Below are 22,317 nucleotides of genomic sequence, written 5' to 3' on the forward strand. Positions count from 1 at the left end.
GTTAGTTTAGCTGAGTTCAGTGTTTTCAGCTTGTTCTAGCATTTTCATCACTCATAGAGCAAGTAGCCATAAAATTAAGACAAAATGAAACACAGAGGACGGCTGGGAATGAGGTTTCAGCAAAGCCAATGAAGCATTGACTCCAACATCTAAATGACAGGTTGTGAATGCTGCAGAATTGTAGCGTAACATATTAAAGCATTAGGCAAAATGTTGTCTTTTGGCTACACTTGCTTGTTTAATAAGTGGGTTACAGCTTGTGGCTTATTTGAAGATCATTTGCTGGTCTGAGATGCCCTGTAATATCATACCTCAGAACATCAGAGCAGCCTTTAATTACAAAGTCAGAACAACATTTACTTGGATCATGGAAAAACACAAAAGACTCAAGAGGGATGTTAGGTGCCAATTTATATATGATTTACATTACCCTTCCTTTTTCCTGTGTCATAATTCACTTGTCTGCCACAATGTCATGGTTATTGATGAAGACAGAACCTCATGTGCCTCCCTGACACAAGAGGCGGGCGGCTGGCTACTAGATGAAAGGCGGAATAGATGGTTGCCGGGCCGAAGGTCACAGAGGGCAGCTGGACATTTGGCTGACCTGTGACCTAAGATGTCACATGTTTGCCAGAACTTTCTGCTTGATTGGATTAGATTAGGTATGCTTCGTACCCCTTTCTGTGTAAATCACACACACACAGATGCCTGAACTGCTTGAAACTGCTTGACAAACATGATCAAGTATTGTGTGTATAGGTGGGGTGGGGTTGATACTTGAGACCTCTCAAGACTGGAAATTCAGTCTGTTTCAGTCTCTTGAATTTTGTCTTTTCTTCAAATGCTGTTGTACATGACAAACAAACAACACCAGCAGTGCACAGCACAACATAGAGCTAACAGCTTGCCTACAACTCTAGCAAATTTCTGAGATGTCTGAACACACAGAAAAAATGTGGTGTTAGCTTTAACCACTTTCATGATATCAGGACACAAAAAGGAAATGTGAAATTCATACAGGACTTTCGGAGAAATTAGTAGGAGTTTCACTATAGGTGGTTTGTACAATGTGTTTTATCATTTTCATTCATTCATTCATTCATTCATTCATTCATTATCTATACTCTCCACTTCAGTGTCATAGAGCCTGTAGTCTATTCCAGCATGCATTGTATAGAGGGCAAGAAAACATCCAGAACAGGTTTCCTATTCATCTCACACTCATGTCACACTGAGCTGATTAAAGCCTTGGCTCTGACAAACAGAGAATCCATTTCATTCAATGCCTAAAAGAAAAAGAAAGAAGGGATCCACTCTTAGTGTGTTTTGTTTTTTGTCAACAAAGAAAGTCTGTTATAGTAGCCTACATTGTCATATTTGGAAAGGAACCCTTCCCTTATTTTTAGTGAAAACTAAATAAAGCCTTTATCAGAGTATACACATTGGCATAGTAAGGCGTAGTAAAGGCATAACAAATATTTCAGGTGTGGTCTCTGCATGTCTTCACATGTGCAATCTACTGCTCCCTGCATACAATGTCTGCATTGCAGGTTTATTAATAATATCCACATTTATTTGGAGAATTTTAATGGAACACAGTCAGTTTTTGTAGCCAGGGGTCCGTCAAGGATTGGGGTGACTCGATTAAGCCGTTTCAGCCACATGGTCTTTAAGTCGTTCTCAGTATGGCCCCTAACCTGGGACTAATTTGCTTTGGGAGACCCTAGCAGAAGCTATTACCACAACAAAACAGCAGTTGATAGAGGGATCTAGTCAGAGTAAAATATAATGAAAAAGATTAAATGTAGGTTATGGAAATGTATTTTATAGATTCAAGCCATAACTAAAAAAGGAGTGCATAATCTAATAACATTGGAAGAGCTTTTCCATCAAGATCAAGCAGCAGTGAACACAATGAAGTGCCAATTTACACAAAATTAAATGAAAAGAAATGACATTCGACAAACACAATAGCCACACATCTTCCAAGAAACAATATCCAAGGTATTCAGTTTTTCAGATTGTCTTTACATTGGGTAAAAAGATGTTTTCAGCAAAAATTGTTGACACCACTAATGTTAAATGGTAAAATAGTCTATGTTTATTGGATTTGGATGAATCAACCCTTTAATATTGTTCTCTAGCAATCCTAAAAACCAACAACAATTCCAATATACATTTAAACCTATGATTTGCTTTTACTTGACAGAGTGGAAAACTTTTTGAATTTCATCACTGAGTGTCTCTACACCAAATGCGCACAAAAGGCATTCTCTTGCACAGCTGGACAAGCAATTAATACTGAAGCATATGTCCAGACACTTGATGATAACAAACCCATCCTATGTAAGTCTCATTGCTCAGCAAAAAGCAGGAAATGTAATCACTGGTCAGACTCAGGCTTGTGGTTAAGTGCTCTTGGGTGTGTGTGAGGTAAATTTGAGGTGTGTATGAGTACACCATGGGGATCATCAGGGGGAAGTCCTGGCCAAAGCTCACTTTTTGTGTAACCCAAACAGGTTTTTATCTTTCAAATAGATGAAATGTGTTTGATTCAGACTTGTGTGTGTTCCTTTTAGGAACTTGCGTGAGTGTAATCTTTTAGAGGACATGTTTACTGTGGAAGTCCCTTTTGCTCTGAGAAACAACTGAAGTGCTCACTGACTACCTTATGTATACTCAGAAGGGATTGTTTGAAATGAATCACATGAAGGAGGGGACTGGACATGTATACAAGATAAAATATAATTACTCTATCACCTAAATATTTTGCTGAAAACTAAATAAATATCCCTGTGAGGAAATGAAACCCGCCTATTGCTTTGCTTTCAAAAGAATTTGTCTGGGAAAAAAAACCTGCTCATGAATCAGCGTGAACATCTCAGATGGTAAACATACAAATATCACATAGTAATGATATTGAGCATGTTAAATAGGAAAAGGGCTCTATCATAACAGAAAGGGTTCCAGTGTAGGAGGTGACGTAGTTTTACATGTGGAAGTATGGAAAATCTCATTATCACATTTTCCAGCAAGTTTGAAAACAAGATGAAAGGTGTAACGATGACAGAGCGCCAGTATCTCTATCCATCTCCATGTGACAGAGCCAGAGTTTTATGTGAAGAGCAGCTGTTGTTTGTTGTTGGCAGAGAACTGTTTGGAAAGTTACAGTACATATCGTGTGTGTGTGCATTCATTTGTCTATCTGTACATGATTCTCTGTCTGCTCAGGATGAATCTGTGTTGACTTGCAATTATGTGACTCGGTGAAACAAAAGAAAGAGATCCAAACAGACACTCTGCTCTCCAGACCGCCTCCAATGCCAGAGCATGTTATGTGTCCAACCCACGTCTGAACCAAGGATGACTTCTTTCAGGACTGGGCTGACAGTTAAACAGACTTTACTGGAGAAACTGTGTGCAAGCCAGAACCCTGCCTGGGCAGTCTTCATTTGTTTGCAGTGTTTATCAGTCAGTGACAGGGTGTGTTTATGTGTATGATTCCAGTAGGCCTTCATGACCCTAATGCCCTGACTCACCCCCAACCCCCCTCTCTGTTTCCTCGCCTCGAAGGCGACATTAGAGAGTGATTCAGTTCTTCTCTCTCATGATGGATTACATTACTACAAGAGTAGCGCAGTAAAGCTGTGGCTGCTGCAGGTGGGCTTGAATAACTCCCTTCCAGTGGTTTGCACATTCACACTTTACAAGAGCTAGCTCAAAGTTCAGTTCACACTGATGAGAATAAACTAGGTCACGTTCATAGTTCACAATTTGAATTTTTGATTAAGTTCACAGTTATTTCACATGCAGTAAAACAAGTGGTGTTCAGTGTAGCAACAGCGAATGGTACTCACATTCAAGTTCTGAAGTTGCAAACTGAGTTGTACCATCCATCAAATATATAAGCACATTCAGTAAATACACTTTTTTATCTGATCAGTAGGCTTACAGTATTATGCTTAAACTTCAGATGAAATTCAGAGAGTCTGTCATGTTGTCAGAAAACTTTAGGACATGTTAAAGATACCTTGAAACCTAAAAATACACTTAGTTACGTAGTCCTTACTTTTTTAATTGATTTAAACTACGTCAGTCAACTGAAATTAATAAATAAGCTGGGTTGGGATGTCATCTATTTTAATAAAGCAACTGAACATTAGGCTATTAACTCTTTAACTGTGTAAATAAATTGCCTTTATTTCACTGAAAACAGGATCAAACTACTGACAGGGTTACAGTGAAGTTTTGAGTCTCACAGGAAAATGGCTGAAAGGTTGGTATTAAATGAAATGCTGGTCCCACATGGCAGCAAAATTATGGTCCAATTTAATTGTCTCCAAGCCACATTACTGCAGGAAAGTCTGTCAACTTCATCATTATGGGAAACAGCCACTGCCTGGGGTGAGAAAACTGAGTAATGATGTGAACTGTCACATAGTGGAGCTGCTACCCAATGCATTAAGAGAACATGTGAGCACAGTGCTGATGATCTATTGATTTATTTACTTTTTCCACACTGAAGTTAGTGGCTCTGTCAGGATATTTCAAGTACGAACCTTTTCTGTGTTATACTATCACTGAAAAGATGTGACGCAGTAAAGTGTCTAGAATCTAGAATGCCATTTTTACAAGACAAATGATGTGTTATAAACACAAAAAATGCAATTTAGAGACCTTTATTGTGTGTTGAAAATTCCTCATGCTTGGCTTGCTGCAAATACAGAACGTCTTTCCATTGGAGTTTATTTGTGTGATCCTCCTATGAGACTGGACAGGTCTAGACACTCAGCATAAGCAACTGCACACAGTGACACAATACTCTGTCTATGCTTTCCAAACTGTCTGTTTTAATTACTGTTTTTCAGCAAGCTAGAATTAAATTACAATGGCAGTACGACTGTCAATAAACATGTCCTTCATGCTGGATGACTTCTAAATGTCTGCTATAAAATCATCTACCTAAAATGTCAGTGTTTTCTGGACCTGACTCTCATGCAGTGCTTTTTCCATGTACTTTCCTCTGAAAGATGAAGTTGAGAGATGAAGTTTTGGTATTGCACTAGGGCCCTACTGATCCTGTATAGTAAAAGCTGCAGACTCGAGTCCCCTGCCACACCACAGATCTGGCTCCCTCTGCTGCGCTGGGAAACTTAACCAATCCACCCCATTTTTCTTCTAACTGCTGACCTCAGCTGTGCCTCAGGGACAATACTGTAAATGCACACAAAGTGAACACAGCTTGTGTATTTGTGTCTACATGTCTGTATCAGTATTCATATATGTTGCATAGTTAGCATCTGTATGTGATTCTGTGTGAAGAGGAGAGTTTCTTATTCAAATTTAAATCCTCATTGAAGGAATATTAAAGCAGAAAAGAAAGATCTGCTTTATGATCAGCCAAGCTATCAATGCAGACAAGGCATTTCAAATCTGATGTCTCCAGTGTGTTATTCATTATGAGAGATTTTATGCGCTGCTTTGAGTTGACCACCAAATGATAAAATTAGCGTGTGGTTGCATGGTACATGCTTTGAATGTCTCTATTGGAGAGTCTGAATCCATGTCAAAGATGAAGAGTTAACTGTCTCCTAGAGGGTTTAGGCAGCTATGAATCCACTGATTCTGTATTGATGAATGCAGTGTGTGATCATGAATTTACTGAAAGACAGCCTGATCACAGGAATTTAGCAGCCCATCCCGTCAATGTGGCTCACACAGAGAAGAGGGGACAAACTCCAGCGTTGAATCTCTCCGTCCATCTCAACAAACAGGCTCGTGGATCTTTGGGAACCAGGGTCCAATCTTGCTCTGATACTGCATCTGCACTGTGTTTGTGCATGCCATGCTCAGTGGGCATTCTCCCACCCACTGCAGGCAGCTGTAGCATTAGCCTAGCCCACATCAGTGCTCCTGCACCCCCACATGCTGTGTATGGTTCGTATTAGCTCCCTTCCCACCTACCCAGACCCTGGGATCCACCGCCTGGCCTGCCTCAGCAGACTGGAGCTCAGCACAGCTATTGGATGGCTGTGAAAGGGATGACTTGCTGAAACAGAGCCAAGCTAGAACCCAACAGGCCCGGCTCCATGGGTATCTGACGCGAGGTCACCTCCCCTGGTAGATGTCTCGTGAGAGTGGATCTACTTAGCAAGCTTCTAGCATCAGTTCACCTCCCACACTGGATTGGGCAGGTCTCAGAGGCTTTGAGGCTTTTAACTGGCTTTACTAGTAGCTTTTGTGGCGGTTTGTGTTTATTGGAGGTTACTTTAGAGGTGTGCTGTGGCCCTCAGTAGTGTGCACTGAAGTGGAATCAAATGAGAATAGATCGTTATATGTTGTCATGTCAGATTGGAAAATGCTGCATTTTTACTGCATCTTGGTGCATTTGCATACATTATTTTAGCATAAATGAGCAACTTATCAGCACTGTGGCCTTGAAATTAAGTGAGGTGTATAATTTTCCAGTTGAGCTAGAATTCTGCATGCAAGGAAACTAATGGCACAATGTAATATCCATTTGAAATATTGAACTGAAATTAAAGGCAGGCTCCTCCAACTCACTTGTGTTTTTTTTAAATCCTCCAACCTCCACATCTTGTTAACATTGCCATTCAAAACAATTATTCTTCAATGCACATAGCTCAAATGAGCAATTTTCTCTTTATTTTCTTTCCATTGGATAATAAGTGGTCAGCATGCATAAGAAAATAGTGGCAGGTTTGTTTCTCCCATTTGCCCTTTTGAAAATAAACAGGCTAATGTTTTCAGCAGGAGCCTCTCAGATGGGTTACTGAGCTGCCTTTGTCTTTCCAGGTGGCCAAGGGTTAACGCCACACACACCAGTATGCGCACACTTCCAGTGGAGTTTTTGTCATATTTATTTTTCTATTCAAAGTAAAACCATCATTGAGAATTATTCCAGATATCGTGTGCGAAAGGGTTTGTCAGCGGTGGCAAATTCTGCACGTTATAGCACAGTCCTCCCCAGCTGTGAGCCTACACCAAGGTCAGCAACACGTCTGGCATGCAGGCCTTTCCCGGGACCCCCTGCTAACCTTTCCACCCATGTGCTTTTCAAAATTTGATTACAAATGTTTGTTTTGTTTTTTTTCTTCAGGATATTTTCAGAGCTACAAATCAAATTCTCCTGGTTTAACTGTTGGGATCATGGCTTATATCAAATATTGACTGTGGTAGTACACAACAGAGGGCAATTATGAATACCTTAAAGTTGTTTTCAAGGTGTTCACATTCCTTCTTGGTGACCCAGGACCTGACTGTAGACAAACAGTAGCACCTTTATATTTTCATAGAGCAGATGCAAATGTATTTCTGCTCTACTTCACTACTGCCCTCAATGGGGATTTGTCACCATTATTGCAGTAAATTGTACCTAATTAACCTAAATAATTTGAAACCTTTAAAAAGTAGTATTGCACGTCTGGTCTTGAATGCAGCTTCCACTCCATTCGGTTCTAGTAGTGCTACCTTTTTTCTTCAGCTGCACAATATCTCTCCTCTCTGTTCATTTTGCCTTTTCTGGAACGCTTTTCTCCTTAAATGGTTTGATGCTTAATCACTTCCAGATGCAAGGTCTAGATGAAAGACAGATGCTTCAGCATTAGAGGAAAGTCTAATGAAAGTAAGAAAAAATGCAGGCCACCTAACTTCCAACAACTGAAGTTTGTCACAACTCTTAAATTGCAAATCTACAAAGAGTGTCTGCATTATATTTTACATATTATGAGACTTCAAAAATGTGTAGTGAACCCCGACAGGTTCAGAAACATCTTGAGGCAAGTCTGAACTCTACTTAAAAATGAAGGTATTTTTTCGTTCTGAAGACTCAACATTTCTTATGCTGTTAGATTCTGTCTTTATTTACACTACATATAGACCCACTGACATGGTGCTTGTTTACTGGAGGATCATTTGGGCAAATTTATGATAATGAATGCCAAACCATGACTTGATTAGGGATTGAGCTTTGAAACACCACCACCAGAATTATGTTGGAAACTGTGATGCCACTTAATATGTAGAGTTCTTGACATTATTAGTCAAGAGAGGTTTAACTGTTTGAGAGCAACAGCAGTCGGTGTTCATTTCATGTATTTCCCTTGTTTGTCATACAACAAGCTATTTTTACAGACATTTGCCTTCAGAGTGGATTACAGGCAATAAAAATAGGGATGTACCAGGAATCATGGAGACACAGCACTTAACCACCACACAGCTCTCTTAGACAGTGTCCTATTCTTATCAACAGAATTAAGCACTATAATGGGAAAATTTCAAGTTCTTAATCCTGCCACAATGTAATGGCATGTATTATCTTAATGGACCGTATCACTGTGACATCACGCTTACACTTCCAGGTAGACAGCTGTCAATTGTTTTGAGTTACACAGAGATGCGAAATCCACAAACTTGTTTATTTCTGTTGTCATTTTCAGCTGTAACTAACATTTACAGATATGTAGTTTAACACAATGGTCCAACCTACCTGACGTTCTAGCTGTGCTTATTGTATGTACTATGATGCTTTGCTAGCGTCTTTGACAAACCAAATCTACCAGCAAAGAAGCTAAGCAATGTACTGTTGTGGACAGGGGCTATGGCAAAATGTATTTTAGCCACCCCCCAAAAAAACAATATCAGTTCAGTTCAATTGTACTCCCATGTTTTTAAATGACTGTTGTTGTCAGTAGAGTCTGGTGGTTTGAGATATCTGCTTCAGTTCCCAGACAGAAAGGGCTGTACGGTAATATATATATATATGTATATATGTATATATATGTATGGATATACAGTACAGGCCAAAAGTTTGGACACACCTTCTCATTCAATGCGTTTTCTTTATTTTCATGACTATTTACATTGTAGATTCTCAATGAAGGCATCAAAACTATGAATGAACACATGTGGAGTTATGTACTTAACAAAAAAAGGTGAAATAACTGAAAACATGTTTTATATTCTAGTTTCTTCAAAATAGCCACCCTTTGCTCTGATTACTGCTTTGCACACTCTTGGCATTCTCTCCATGAGCTTCAAGAGGTAGTCACCTGAAATGGTTTTCCAACAGTCTTGAAGGAGTTCCCAGAGGTGTTTAGCACTTGTTGGCCCCTTTGCCTTCACTCTGCGGTCCAGCTCACCCCAAACCATCTCGATTGGGTTCAGGTCCGGTGACTGTGGAGGCCAGGTCATCTGCCGCAGCACTCCATCACTCTCCTTCTTGGTCAAATAGCCCTTACACAGCCTGGAGGTGTGTTTGGGGTCATTGTCCTGTTGAAAAATAAATGATCGTCCAACTAAACGCAAACCGGATGGGATGGCATGTCGCTGCAGGATGCTGTGGTAGCCATGCTGGTTCAGTGTGCCTTCAATTTTGAATAAATCCCCAACAGTGTCACCAGCAAAACACCCCCACACCATCACACCTCCTCCTCCATGCTTCACAGTGGGAACCAGGCATGTGGAATCCATCCGTTCACCTTTTCTGCGTCTCACAAAGACACGGTGGTTGGAACCAAAGATCTCAAATTTGGACTCATCAGTCCAAAGCACAGATTTCCACTGGTCTAATGTCCATTCCTTGTGTTTCTTGGCCCAAACAAATCTCTTCTGCTTGTTGCCTCTCCTTAGCAGTGGTTTCCTAGCAGCTATTTGACCATGAAGGCCTGATTGGCGCAGTCTCCTCTTAACAGTTGTTCTAGAGATGGGTCTGCTGCTAGAACTCTGTGTGGCATTCATCTGGTCTCTGATCTGAGCTGCTGTTAACTTGCGATTTCTGAGGCTGGTGACTCGGATGAACTTATCCTCAGAAGCAGAGGTGACTCTTGGTCTTCCTTTCCTGGGTCGGTCCTCATGTGTGCCAGTTTCGTTGTAGCGCTTGATGGTTTTTGCGACTCCACTTGGGGACACATTTAAAGTTTTTGCAATTTTCCGGACTGACTGACCTTCATTTCTTAAAGTAATGATGGCCACTCGTTTTTCTTTAGTTAGCTGATTGGTTCTTGCCATAATATGAATTTTAACAGTTGTCCAATAGGGCTGTCGGCTGTGTATTAACCTGACTTCTGCACAACACAACTGATGGTCCCAACCCCATTGATAAAGCAAGAAATTCCACTAATTAACCCTGATAAGGCACACCTGTGAAGTGGAAACCATTTCAGGTGACTACCTCTTGAAGCTCATGGAGAGAATGCCAAGAGTGTGCAAAGCAGTAATCAGAGCAAAGGGTGGCTATTTTGAAGAAACTAGAATATAAAACATGTTTTCAGTTATTTCACCTTTTTTTGTTAAGTACATAACTCCACATGTGTTCATTCATAGTTTTGATGCCTTCATTGAGAATCTACAATGTAAATAGTCATGAAAATAAAGAAAATGCATTGAATGAGAAGGTGTGTCCAAACTTTTGGCCTGTACTGTATATATGTATATATATATATATGTGTGTGTGTATATATATATATATATATATATATATATATATATATATGTGTGTGTGTGTGTGTGTGTGTGTGTGTGGTGGTAGGCCTTTTATCAGGTGGCTGAAATTTTACATACGGGGGTTTCTGCCCAGATGATATTGTAAACAAACATTGTGATATGGTCTATAAAAGAGAACAGTAATTCTCAGAAGTAAACAATTTAATTAACAATTTAATCAAATTTGGCTAGAGAGAACTAAAAATAGCCAGTTTATTGAACAAGCCTTAATTTTAAGAGGTGGACCTTCCAAAACTGTCTTTGGTGAGATAAACAATTGGTAGCATTCTGGCATGATGTTCTTAGATTGCATTTTCTATCACATTTAATTCATCAACACACTGACCTTATACCTGCTTCATGCATAGAAACTCTGTCACCATGTTTTGACTCACTATTTTCCAGCAGTGTAGTAGTTATGGTGAGTGATGTGTGAGAGGAAAGGAAAGAGACAGAAACCTTATCCTGTCCCATGTCTGCACTCCAGCACCAAGTGTGATTATATTCCTGCCTGCTATATTACCTCCCCTCTGTTCCTCTGCCAGATATGTAGACCTTACACCATACTAACCTGCTGCCCTTCACCCAAGTCATTCACATTTATGTCAGTGCACTGCATAGAGGAAGATGAAAAGCTGCAGTTCATGGAACCATTGTTGATTTAGAAATCAATACTTTTTTGTCTCCTCAGTCTGAAAGTAGTTTCTTTTATGTCCTGAGCTGAGACAATCCCGTTCGAAGAAACTAGGACAGTAGGACCTGCTGGGGCCATAAGCTTGGCAAAATGCTGTTCTCCTGCTGCAGACCAGTCAAAAAAAAAATTGTTGAGTTTTTACAGAGGCAGCCAAAAGTTGCTTAGACTGGGCAACTGAATTATGTCAAGAACATATAATTCCGGAAAATTTACTGTAAAATATTATCTGTTGTCATGTTTATCCTTTAGCATGTGTAATGTGTAATGGATTTTGTTAGTGTTCATTTACAGTTCTAGTCTGGTTGAATCGTTAGCCCAGGAGGGACAGTTGGAACTCATTTCCATGGTGAAAGGACAGTTCTGGATGATATGATTTGGCAACTGGCACATAACTGTATATTTTTCGAGAAATCAGTGTGATTAAGATGGTTACTGACCTTGACAGTTATATGGTGTTTCACAGGGATACCCCAATACAGCAGATGTATTTTAATGGACATCTGGATGGAGAAAGTACTTGACAAATCTGGAATGGATTGTTCCTGTGAAGTCATGCAGGGATACCGAAGGAGGTTTTGTAAATTTGAATTGCTAATAATGAATAAAACTCTACATGACTGTTTGGTCTGTAATTATGAAGAGTATTTTGCTGTGCCAATGCCAGTGTAATGTTGCTGAGGCTTTTATAACAGAAATTATGCAAAGGATAATTGAGAGCTGTTGTAAAATTTTCATTCAAAGGAGTCATGCTTCAATTACTGTATTTGAGCATTTCCTGTGAAAAGCATTTATTTGGCTGGCCACACAAAAAATTTGCTCCTGACCAAAATGATCTTTTCCCCCCAAAAGCAATGAGATTGAAGCATGCTGGCGTTCCAGTCCATCCATTCCCTCAAAATTTGGTGGTAACATGACCCCTATGGCCTATTTTTGTGCTTCCTTTAGGTCCCCATTTGCTTTCTCCAATGCTGGCACATGACAAAGTGACTGGAATTCCATTAAATTCACTCTGGTCCCTATAGGGGGAATCCTTATTTTTGATGACCCCCTGACCTTTCCTGCTGCATTACATTCAAGCCAAAGATTCTATTTGTAGACAAGAATATCAAAATCTATCAAACAGATTGCCATGAAATAGACAAATCAACTCATGTGCTTCCTCTAGTGTCACAAAACTTTTATTTAAACCACAATTTTAACATACAGAGCCCCACCTTCATGGCAGACTTTCATTTCCAAAATTAAACTAGCATGTAACTAATAGTGAAAATGTCAATTTGCAATGCAAGCAGCCCCTTCTTTATACAGGCAAAGCTTTGTTTTGAACTTTTAAAAAAAAATAAATATGGAAATTAACAGAAATTGGAGGAATACATGGGAAAGTACAACCCTTTCCAAAAATAATAACCGCAAGATCTTTTTATACATCACCTCACAGCCATTAATGTGCCTTTAGTAGATTTTGGCATAGCACAGTCTCCCAGCCAGGTATTGTGTTAGGACAACCACTGTATCTGTTCTAGCTTTCTCATACTATGTAAACCTGCTCTGTACACACAGTATGTAGATGATCTGAGGAACACAACAGGGCAGCTGGGAAGATTCTTGAACATCTCTCAGTGTGTTGCAGCTGGATGTCTTTTGAAATTGCATTACTTTTATCACACTTATACAAAGAAGCCAGAAATCACAGGCCACAGTTTGGTAGTATTTAATGTCACCATTTTGTAGACCTTACACATGTCTCAAACTATGTGGCAAAGATTTCAGCTTTTTGTCTCCTGAGTTACCACCAAAATCTTTCACATATGGTTGGTCGGAATCCAGACAATACTGTGCAGCAAATGTTTAGAGTTTTGATATATTCGTCAACAGTGTGTGGGCTTCTTCCTTCCACCGCGTCAATGTGGTCTCTGTCTGGTTCTTTGGTGTGGTGGTGTACATGTCACAAAGTCTCCAACCTGCCTATCTGCTACTTGAGCGAATAGTGAAAGAGGCCTTTAGGAAGTCTCGACCTCGCTCTCCTCATCTCTGCTATCCTCAGAAGTGATGCCAGGACAATAGAGGGAGAGGAGTGTGCACGGCTTCACACCAGCTGTGAAAGCTCAAAGCAACTCTCAGTCCAGATTTCTGCAACTCGCCCACTCTTTTGATTTCTTTGAGCCTACGCTTTCCTCTTTGCCTTTACCGTCTTAATGATCTCTATGTCACTCCATCAATCTATCACAGGCTGCATGTAATTGCTCTTGTGGGAGTCCTGCTTTAACAGGCTTAATTGGTTATGTCTGTGAAACTGCCATTAAAATTATGTATCATATTGATAATTTGGTATTTTGCTGTTAAAATTAGACTGAGTCAGACTGGGATTAGATTGATTTAAATTGGGGCATTACTGGAGTTGAAAATAGTTTAAACTCTAAAGATGGCAGATAAAATCAATAGTAGATGGAGTGCACAGTTCCTTTGCCTTTAATAAGTCTCCACAGCTTATTAAATAAAGTCCTCTTTGTTCTAGATCCCTAAGGATGGAAACTTGTTCTTATTTAACATTGACATCGATCTCTGTAATTTAAGCATTTCTTTAAACCCATCTCAGTTGCATGGCCAATTTGTCACATATGGTGCTTTAAGTAACAGCACTCCCAAACTGAGATTAAAGTAGACGCAATCATAAATTTGAGTTTTAACACATTTAGAAATGTCTTCCAGTATTTTCTGAACATTTGTTTCTGCTACAAAGTTGCCAAGTTAAATTTGGGCCAAAGTCACAGTAGCCACTGCTTCATACTTATCTGAGCTTAGTTTGTTTGCAGAGACTTCCTGGTGGATACAAGGACAATTTTGGTGTAATCAGAGTGCAAAATGAAAATGGTCTTGCTCTTCTGCTCTACACGCATCACAACACTGTAATGAGTGATGACTTTATCCCCAGTGTTTGTACGTCGGTGTCTTTGCTTACCCATCTAAGGTACACTCAAAGGACGTGTGCATGCAGAGTTTGATTGATGTGTGTGATAATTTCCCAGTTGGCAAACATTTACATGTGCACTCCGTCATTTGTGGCCTATTTGGATTGGCAGAGGTGCAGTCCTGATTGGCTGGTTTCACTAAGGACTACGTGAGACAGATTTGTTTGACTGGGCACTCAAAAATACGGGGAGCATGATTAAAAACTACATCGCCTTCATTTCACCCCGTGTTGGCCTCAATGGTTTCGGCTCTACATCATTCATTTACTCACAGGTTTTTGCACTAGGTCTTTCCACAGTGGAGATTTTTTGCATGGCTGCACAATGAAGACAGATAGAGGGGCAGTAGCTTGGGCAAGTAAGGTCCCGCTGACGTACATGTGCTTTTGTTATCCACAAAAACATAAGAACAAGGACTAGAAAGCCACAGTGGACAATCATGTATGAGAATTGTAATTGGCCTTTTGGGAAATTCAACTCTAAAAATAGAAAGCACCTAAATCCAGGGCTTGTTCTTTTCCAGGCCTGGCACTCTCTCAGACCACAGAGTGAAGACATGGGCCAAAACACTTTGGAGCATCCAAAAGCCTCAGGATTATTATTCCATTTGAACATATTATACATAAACATACAAAGGCATGTTCTCTCCTGTGAATCCTGTTCTCTTGATTGGACAGTCAGTCAGTCAGAAAGTCTCCTCTGGAAGGCTTCTGGAATCTGATGGGAGAACCACAAGTGCCCCAGTTATCTTTGGATTCCCCCAGCTTGTTTTACTAAGGACTCGGCCAAACGTTGCCTTTCCCCTGCTGATAAGACAGCTCCCATCATGCCTCACTCACACACATGAAGTGTAAGGAGAATAGTGCTGATGATCTAAGATTACTCCTGCTTTTGAACTTTTAATCCAATAGAAATAGAGACTTTGCGTAATACCTATACATTGCAGTAGAGAAAGTAAAAAGTCAGTGGGAAACAGAAAGAGAGGCCCCTTGTATCCATGTCAAGATGGATTCGACAAAGTGGTGAGTGGTATTTTTTTCCCTCCTGCAGGGCAGAGAATTCCTACTTCTGACTGGCGCATCTTTAAATGACTATCTTGGCTATAAATGTTTCCTTTTCCACAAAATCTACAGTATACCCATGTAGAGGAGATAGTTTGAGTGCATATTGAGACTGGTAACAAAAAATTTTAAAGGTCCAACATGTAGGATTTTGGGGATATATTGACAGGAATGGAATATAATGTAATATGTATGTTTTCCTTGGTGTATAATCACCTGAAAATAAGAATCATTATGTTTTCATTACCTTAGAATGAGATGTTTAGGAAGCGGGCCCATGTCCATGGAGATCGTCATGTTGTGCCACTATGTTACAGTAGCCCAGAACAGACAAATCAAACACTGGCTCTAGATAGGACTGTTCGCATTTTTGCATTTTCGCATCAGCCACTGTAGTTAGCAGCTCCTCTGTGACAAGAGCATCGGAAAACCACTAATTTATTTAACATTAAACTGCATTATGCATTATGTTTTTTAACAGTTAAAATCACCGGGTCTGTTTGTATTGGAGAGGAAAAGACCTCTGTAGACAACTGGGGTCCCAGTATAAACTTCTTAAACGGCTGGATTTTGAGTTATCCAAGAAAAAAGCTTAGCACAGATTAGCACGGGCTGGGCTAGTGGCCCATCTCTGACATACCAAATAGCATTGGAGGAATACTTATTTGTAGGGTGAAATTGCATTCTCTCCTGCATTTACAGGTCTTAATCACCTGGTCTATTTGTTTTGGAAAAGAAGGGACCTCTGCGGATAATTCAGCTCCTGGTTAAATCCTGCTGAACAATAAACACTTAGAGAATTTAACTGTGGGAAGTTTCAGGTGGTTGCAATCTGCAGTTCTCACCACTAGATTAAATTCCCTTAAATCTTATACACTATTTCTTTAAAATAAAATGAAGAACATTTGACAGGGAAATGAACAAGTTTCTCTTCAGTATATTGAGATAAATAATGGATTGTTTTAATGCTGAATTGCATTACGTAACATCCAGAACACAAGGTTTTGTGGGAATCTTGTTTAGTTTAGAATCTGTTGAGATTAATACTCGCTTTTTATTGATTTATACTTTCAGCCACACTTTGTTAGGTTATCCTTGTCTCTCAGGGTTCATGGTTTGGGGTTTGCCTAATTGTCCTGCTCGTTTTTCATTTGCATCTGGCCTCATGTTATTTCATATATGTGGCTGAAAAATTATAATCTCCTGGACAGTCAACTCTGTGTTCCAGCAAGATGACACTGATATGCTGCTATTAACTTAGAAATGAGAGTGGAATTGAAATTGCAGTCTCTGCAGATTCCAAAACAGACTGATTGCTGCAGGCATTCTACTTACAGTGGTTAGGATTTATGCAAATGTGATTGTGTGGTTTATTATCTTACAGTACATTCCCTGCAATACAGCCGTACACGTAACTCATGGAACATATTGTTCTCAGGTTTTCAAACCACATATGGCTCCAAATGTCCTCACCCATTTGTGTAGTATTGGAGCACTGGGAGAAGTGAAACTATTAAAGCACTGGATCCTCCTCATGTAAATTAATTTCATGGCGTACACATCACTCAATCCCCTCTCTCTTCTGAATTTGTTCTTAACAGAAAAGCTTAATATCTCTGTAGCACACATTGTGCCAATGTGCTTGCTCCAGTTGTAAGTTTTCGAACGCACAGGGAACCCTCAATTCAATGTGAATTGTGTGTTAAGTTTGAACACACCAATAAGTTTTACTGTGTATCATTATAGATTCATAGAGTGGAAAGAGATCCAACTCCCACCCCACCAAAAATAACTTTAATTTTCTTCCTTCTCTTCCCTTCTTTCTTCATCTTTTTTCTTTCATTTGTCAAGTTTTTGTATCATAATAAAAATGCAGACTTTTTACATTGGATTTTTTTATGAACTGTATGTGGGATTACTTTATAAAAAAAGTTTTTATGGATGGTTGTGGCTAAAACAGAAAGCAACATAGAGTCTCCTCAAATAGCACGCATATTCAATGCCTGCCACGAATGGGTCATTCACAAGGGGGAAAATATTTTCCTACAGATCTGTTTGGAGATGTTTGGAGCGTATCTGCTGTCTTTTTAAAGTTTTTTTTTAAGATGCAGGTATTGCTAAAATACTCCTTCAACTTTCCCTCCAGCTGACACATCACACAACTGTGAAGAAAACAAGCATATAAAGCTGTGGGGTTGTTATAAATAACTTGTCCCGCTGCAAAATGATAAAATATTACAGTAAGCTGCAGCCTCTGCGCGTTAAAAGATGGAGTAGCTTTCTTGTATTGCTCTTGGTTTCCCCTTTCCTCATGTGGTTTATTATTCTTCTCTTTGGCTTGCGTCTCTGCCAGCTTTACAACTCCCTCACTCCTACACACTACTCACCCTCTGTTAGGAGTTACAGTCAAGAGTGTGGGGCATGCTCTCTGCTGAGTCCCCCGTCTGCCATCTGCTCATGAAAGAGATGGAGCCTGAATTACCGCAGCCAAACCTTCATCGCCTTGAATGAATGATTTCCATCTACTCACACTCATACCAATGCCATCTTTAAAAAAAAGTCAGCTTTTGATGATAAGCATGGCTTGCCTTATTTTTCTTGGCTATGTTCCTGATGACTACTCCATCTTACACAGAGGAGGCTCCCTGCTGCTGAGTGTTGGAGCACCAGAGCATAAACCAAACTTTTTTTCGCTCTCTCTCATCCAATTAGTGTTTTCCTAAAAAGATCCATTTATATAAGATGGACGGAAGAAGAATTCTAATCAACTTGTGAGGTTTAACCCTACTATAATCTCTTGCAAACTGCGATCTAGAGCCAACACTTGTAAACAATTATACTGCTGGTACCTAGGGGCCCAATCTGATTGGTCTATTTGCCTTTTGCTGTCTTGGGAGATTCTGTAGTAATTGAGTCGGCTCCCCGGCTGATGGCTTGTGAGCAACTTTTATAGCTCCAGCGGTTCCAGCCCTCTGTAGATGTGCGGCATTATTAAAACCAGACCGCAAGTGGGACATTACATTAGGGTATAATGCGCTGCACTGAAGCATACTGTGTGGTATCCCACTGTTCCCCAGCCGTCCCTGTCACTGTCCTTTGCCGACAGACGCCACTCCTGAAGCAGGCAGTTTTCCCTGCTGGCAGCCCTCCCAGAGCCTGTAGAAGTCATCTTCCTTCCCGCCACCCTCCTTCATTCCCTCAGAGCCCCTTTCTGCCAAAGGACCTGTTTGGCTCATGCTCAGACTCAGATAAACAACAAAGACCAGGTCCAAAGATGCTTTCAAAAGCCACCTGGTATGGTGCTCTTGTTTCAGTTTGTGGATTGCCATCACTCTTACATCCCTCTAATAGAATTTAGATTTGATCTGCTGTGGCTTTAGAGTAGTATTATTAATGAGTATGGAAACTGCTGAGTTTATCCAGTAGGATATTTTCCGTCCAACTTAATAAATTTTAATTTTAATGCACAATGTTGGAATGTTTAACCAATAGCATGTTTTCTTCTTTGTAGGTGACTGCGATGGATGCAGACGGCGGTTCTTTTGGCTCTGTTACCTACTCCCTTGGCTCTGGCATTACCAGCACTGTTCCCTCTCAGTTCACCATTGGCAAGGAGACTGGCCAGATCTGCACTAGTGCTGCACTAGACAGAGATCAAGGGGTGGCGAGCTTTGACTTTACTGTTACTGCAGTGGATGGGGTGAGCCACAGCGTTTTGAAATCATGCTTAATATGAATCCATCGAGCCACAGAGTAATCCCATAAACACAGCAGCCGTGCTTCTCATAGACAGGAGACCAAAGACATGGCCAACTGTGCAGAAAAACTTTGATATGAGCAACCAAGTAAAAAACAAAATCTTGAATGGCTCTCCATGGCAGGCTTACGCAAAAGAGTATATCCTGTTCACTTTATGCCAAATAATACTTAACAAATAAAAGGTTTAAAATGAAAGAAAATTACTGCAGCCATGTTAAAGCAATCAGACGGAGAAATGCCTCAATTGTCAGGCAGTAATATTTTAACAAGTTGGACTGCCGCCTCCATCGTTTTTGCCACCTGGTCCAAATGAAAAGCCTGCACTGTGTTTTCTGCAAATGAAAAGCCTATGAAACAGATTGTTCAGTTGCGGCGGGCCCTCTCACCCTCCACGGGTCATGACATATTGCTCTTTCCCAAGGGAAACTATCAATCTGTATCCCTGCACAAACCTGCTAGGACTATATTTTAGAGGCTACGGCTATACATTGAAATTTTAACAGGGTTTACTGCTGGTTTTTACTTTTACTTACTTTGACCATTAATGTGGTCTACTTGTGCCATTAATGTGGCCTAAATCCCGCTTTCAGGTGTGTTTTCTTCTGTTCATGATTTAATGTAAGTGAAGGTATAACAAAGGAGCTTTTTGTTTCCTCTGCAGGGTGGACTGAGCTCAGTCGCCTATGTGAAGGTAGATCTGGTCGACATTAATGATAACAGACCCGCCTTCTACCCAGTCAACTATGCTGTCAGTTTGAGCACGCAGAGCGCCCCTGGGACATCTGTTGTCAGAGTGACAGCCTATGACCCAGACTCAGGCGAGAATGGAAGAATTACATACAAAACAGTACCTGGAGGGGCCTCCCCTTACTTTACGCTCAACAAAGACACAGGTTGGCACAAGTACTTTGCCAGTTCCTATATACACTTAACTTTATTTATATAATTTCAATTACTTAGTAAGCTGAAGACTTTTATCCTGCAATTTCTTCCTGCAATTTCATTGCATTATTATGTTGCATGGTTTACAATGTTGTGTGATGTAAAAATAGCCTGTTTGAACAGCTTGTCTACAACTATTTTTTTAGGTGTGATCTCCCTCTCTCGGTCTGTCTATGGGAAGGCAAACTCTGTCATTCCCATTCAAATCTCTGCTCAGGATGGTGGTGGTCTGGTTGCTCTCGTCAATGCCAGAGTCAACATTAGTGTGGTGGCGGGGCTGGTGGCACCGCCCGTGTTTGAACAGACACAGTACTATTTTACGGTATCAGAGGATGCCATGCGGGGGACAGTCGTAGGCATTGTCCAGGCAAGCAGTAAGACAGGTGGGGTGTACAAACACATGCTCTCTCTTCTTTGTCACTCACTCACTCACTCACTCACTCACTCACTCACTCTCAAACACTCAAACATACAATTTTGAGTCCCACAGTCCATATTGAACTGGTCAATATCCATTTATCAGTCACACTCGATCATACTAAAAGGAGTTTCATTTCTGCTCCCTGCACCACTTGTACAAATAGGCGTTGGGCCACTATACACACCTAACTCTGAAATAACATCAATCAGAAATTTCATTTCACAACTTTGTTTATATATCCATTTTCTGAGTTTTTAGAACTCTATTACAGTCATGAAAGTTGAAAAATTACATCTTTGGAGTATACAGTTGCTTCAGTGCTTTTAGCGCAGCCTCTTGAGCCACAGTGATGTGTCTCTGGTTTTTGTCATCTTTCTCCCTTTCTAGGCACCTCTAGAGATATCTCCTACACCATCAGCTCTGGGGACCCTGCAGGATACTTTACAGTGGATCCTGACACTGGGGCCTTAAGGACCAGTCTGCCCCTGGATCATGAAGCGCAGTCAGCTATTGATTTGGAGGTGCAGGCCCGCAGTGGCAACCCCCCTGCCTTTGGCCAGACCCGTGTCCACATTACCATTGCAGACATCAATGATAACCCACCTGTTTTTCTGCCCTCGTCTTCTGAGTCCTTGCTGCTGCCAGAGCATACAGAAATGGGCACAGTGGTTTATCGGGTCCAAGCTGAGGACAGAGACTCTGGAGTCAATGGACAACTTACCTTTGATCTTTTCTCACCAAGTGTAATTCAGAGGACTTTCAGCATAGAACGCAGCAGTGGTGAGATTCGATTGGTAGGGAGCCTCAACTATGAGAATGCCCCTCGTTATGACCTTCAGGTGATTGCCAAGGATAGTGGAGTACCCCAGCTTAGCGCCACTTTTGTGCTTGTGGTTCATGTCCAAGCAGAGAATGACCAGGGACCTGTGTTTGATACTCTCACCTACCGTGTGGAGTTAAAAGAAGGGACTCCAATAAACACACGCTTCCTGCAGGTCAGGGCTTTGAACAGAGAAACCCCTGGCTCAGGTCATTTCAGCCCCCTGGCGTATCACTTGCGTCCAGATGGAGATGCTGCAGGGTTTGGCATTGCAGCAGACAGTGGCTGGCTGTTTGTGAAAAGTGCCATGGATAGAGAAGTTAAGGACATGTATCTTTTAACAGTGCTGGCCAGCCAAGGTCATGGACAGTTGAAGAAAACGGGCAGTGCCACAGTGCGGATATCTGTGACTGATGAGAATGACAACTCTCCCCGGCTCACACAAGAGAGGGTCTTTATGGCTGTGAGAGAAAACCTGCCTGCAGGAACAGGCTTTGGTCACGTGTCAGCCTCAGACCGAGACAGTGGCCCCAACGGACGCCTCAGCTACCGCTTTCTGCACACTGATCGCCACTTCCAGATAAACTCCCACACAGGTGAATAGAAAATGTCATGTACGAACATAAATACCAGAAGCCGTCTATTGGATCGGAGTGTTAAAATTGTGATCGCCTAGGCTTTGTTGATCAGGAAACCAAAGCAATCTGTACATTTATGCAAAGATGTCTAAAGAACAGAGCAGGTATGAGGGAAAAAAAAGCTGTTATGCTTAATAAAGCTGCTGTTGACAGGAGGGCTAGCAAGAGAAGAAGAGAAGAAAGGCTGCAATGCTATTATTTGATGAATTTTGGATGTCATCCAGATTATGTGGTCTTTAGAAGATACTGGAGCATTCCTGACCCAAAAATAAAAAAAGGCTCAGTTTTTGTTTACAGTTGTGCATTTATTATTTTTTCTGTAAATTGAACAAAAGCTAAATTGAATATTGAATACACATCAGTGTGAAAAACAAGCTGTCATGATTCCATCAGAAAAATTTTGTGTAAACAAAAATCATTTTTTTATTTCAGGAAAAAAAAACTTTATCAGTGTTTAGTTAACTCACCCAGTCATCTTTAAAAGATGAGAGACTACAGTTGCCTCTT

General features: G+C 40.7%; 1 protein-coding gene across 1 annotated transcript in view; it reads left to right on the top strand.

Moving 5' to 3' along the window:
- Positions 1-22,317, top strand: part of LOC117259592 (protocadherin-16-like) — a 90,089-nt gene that overhangs the window by 49,740 nt on the left and 18,032 nt on the right. Inside the window, exons 3-6 of the mRNA XM_033631016.2 lie at positions 18,742-18,930; positions 19,651-19,882; positions 20,078-20,314; positions 20,740-21,768. Coding sequence (XP_033486907.2) covers positions 18,742-18,930; positions 19,651-19,882; positions 20,078-20,314; positions 20,740-21,768 — 1,687 coding nt within the window. The remainder of the gene's footprint in view (positions 1-18,741; positions 18,931-19,650; positions 19,883-20,077; positions 20,315-20,739; positions 21,769-22,317) is intronic.

The sequence above is a fragment of the Epinephelus lanceolatus genome, chromosome 4 (genome assembly GCF_041903045.1).
Source record: "Epinephelus lanceolatus isolate andai-2023 chromosome 4, ASM4190304v1, whole genome shotgun sequence".
NCBI classification, from domain to species: domain Eukaryota; kingdom Metazoa; phylum Chordata; class Actinopteri; order Perciformes; family Serranidae; genus Epinephelus; species Epinephelus lanceolatus.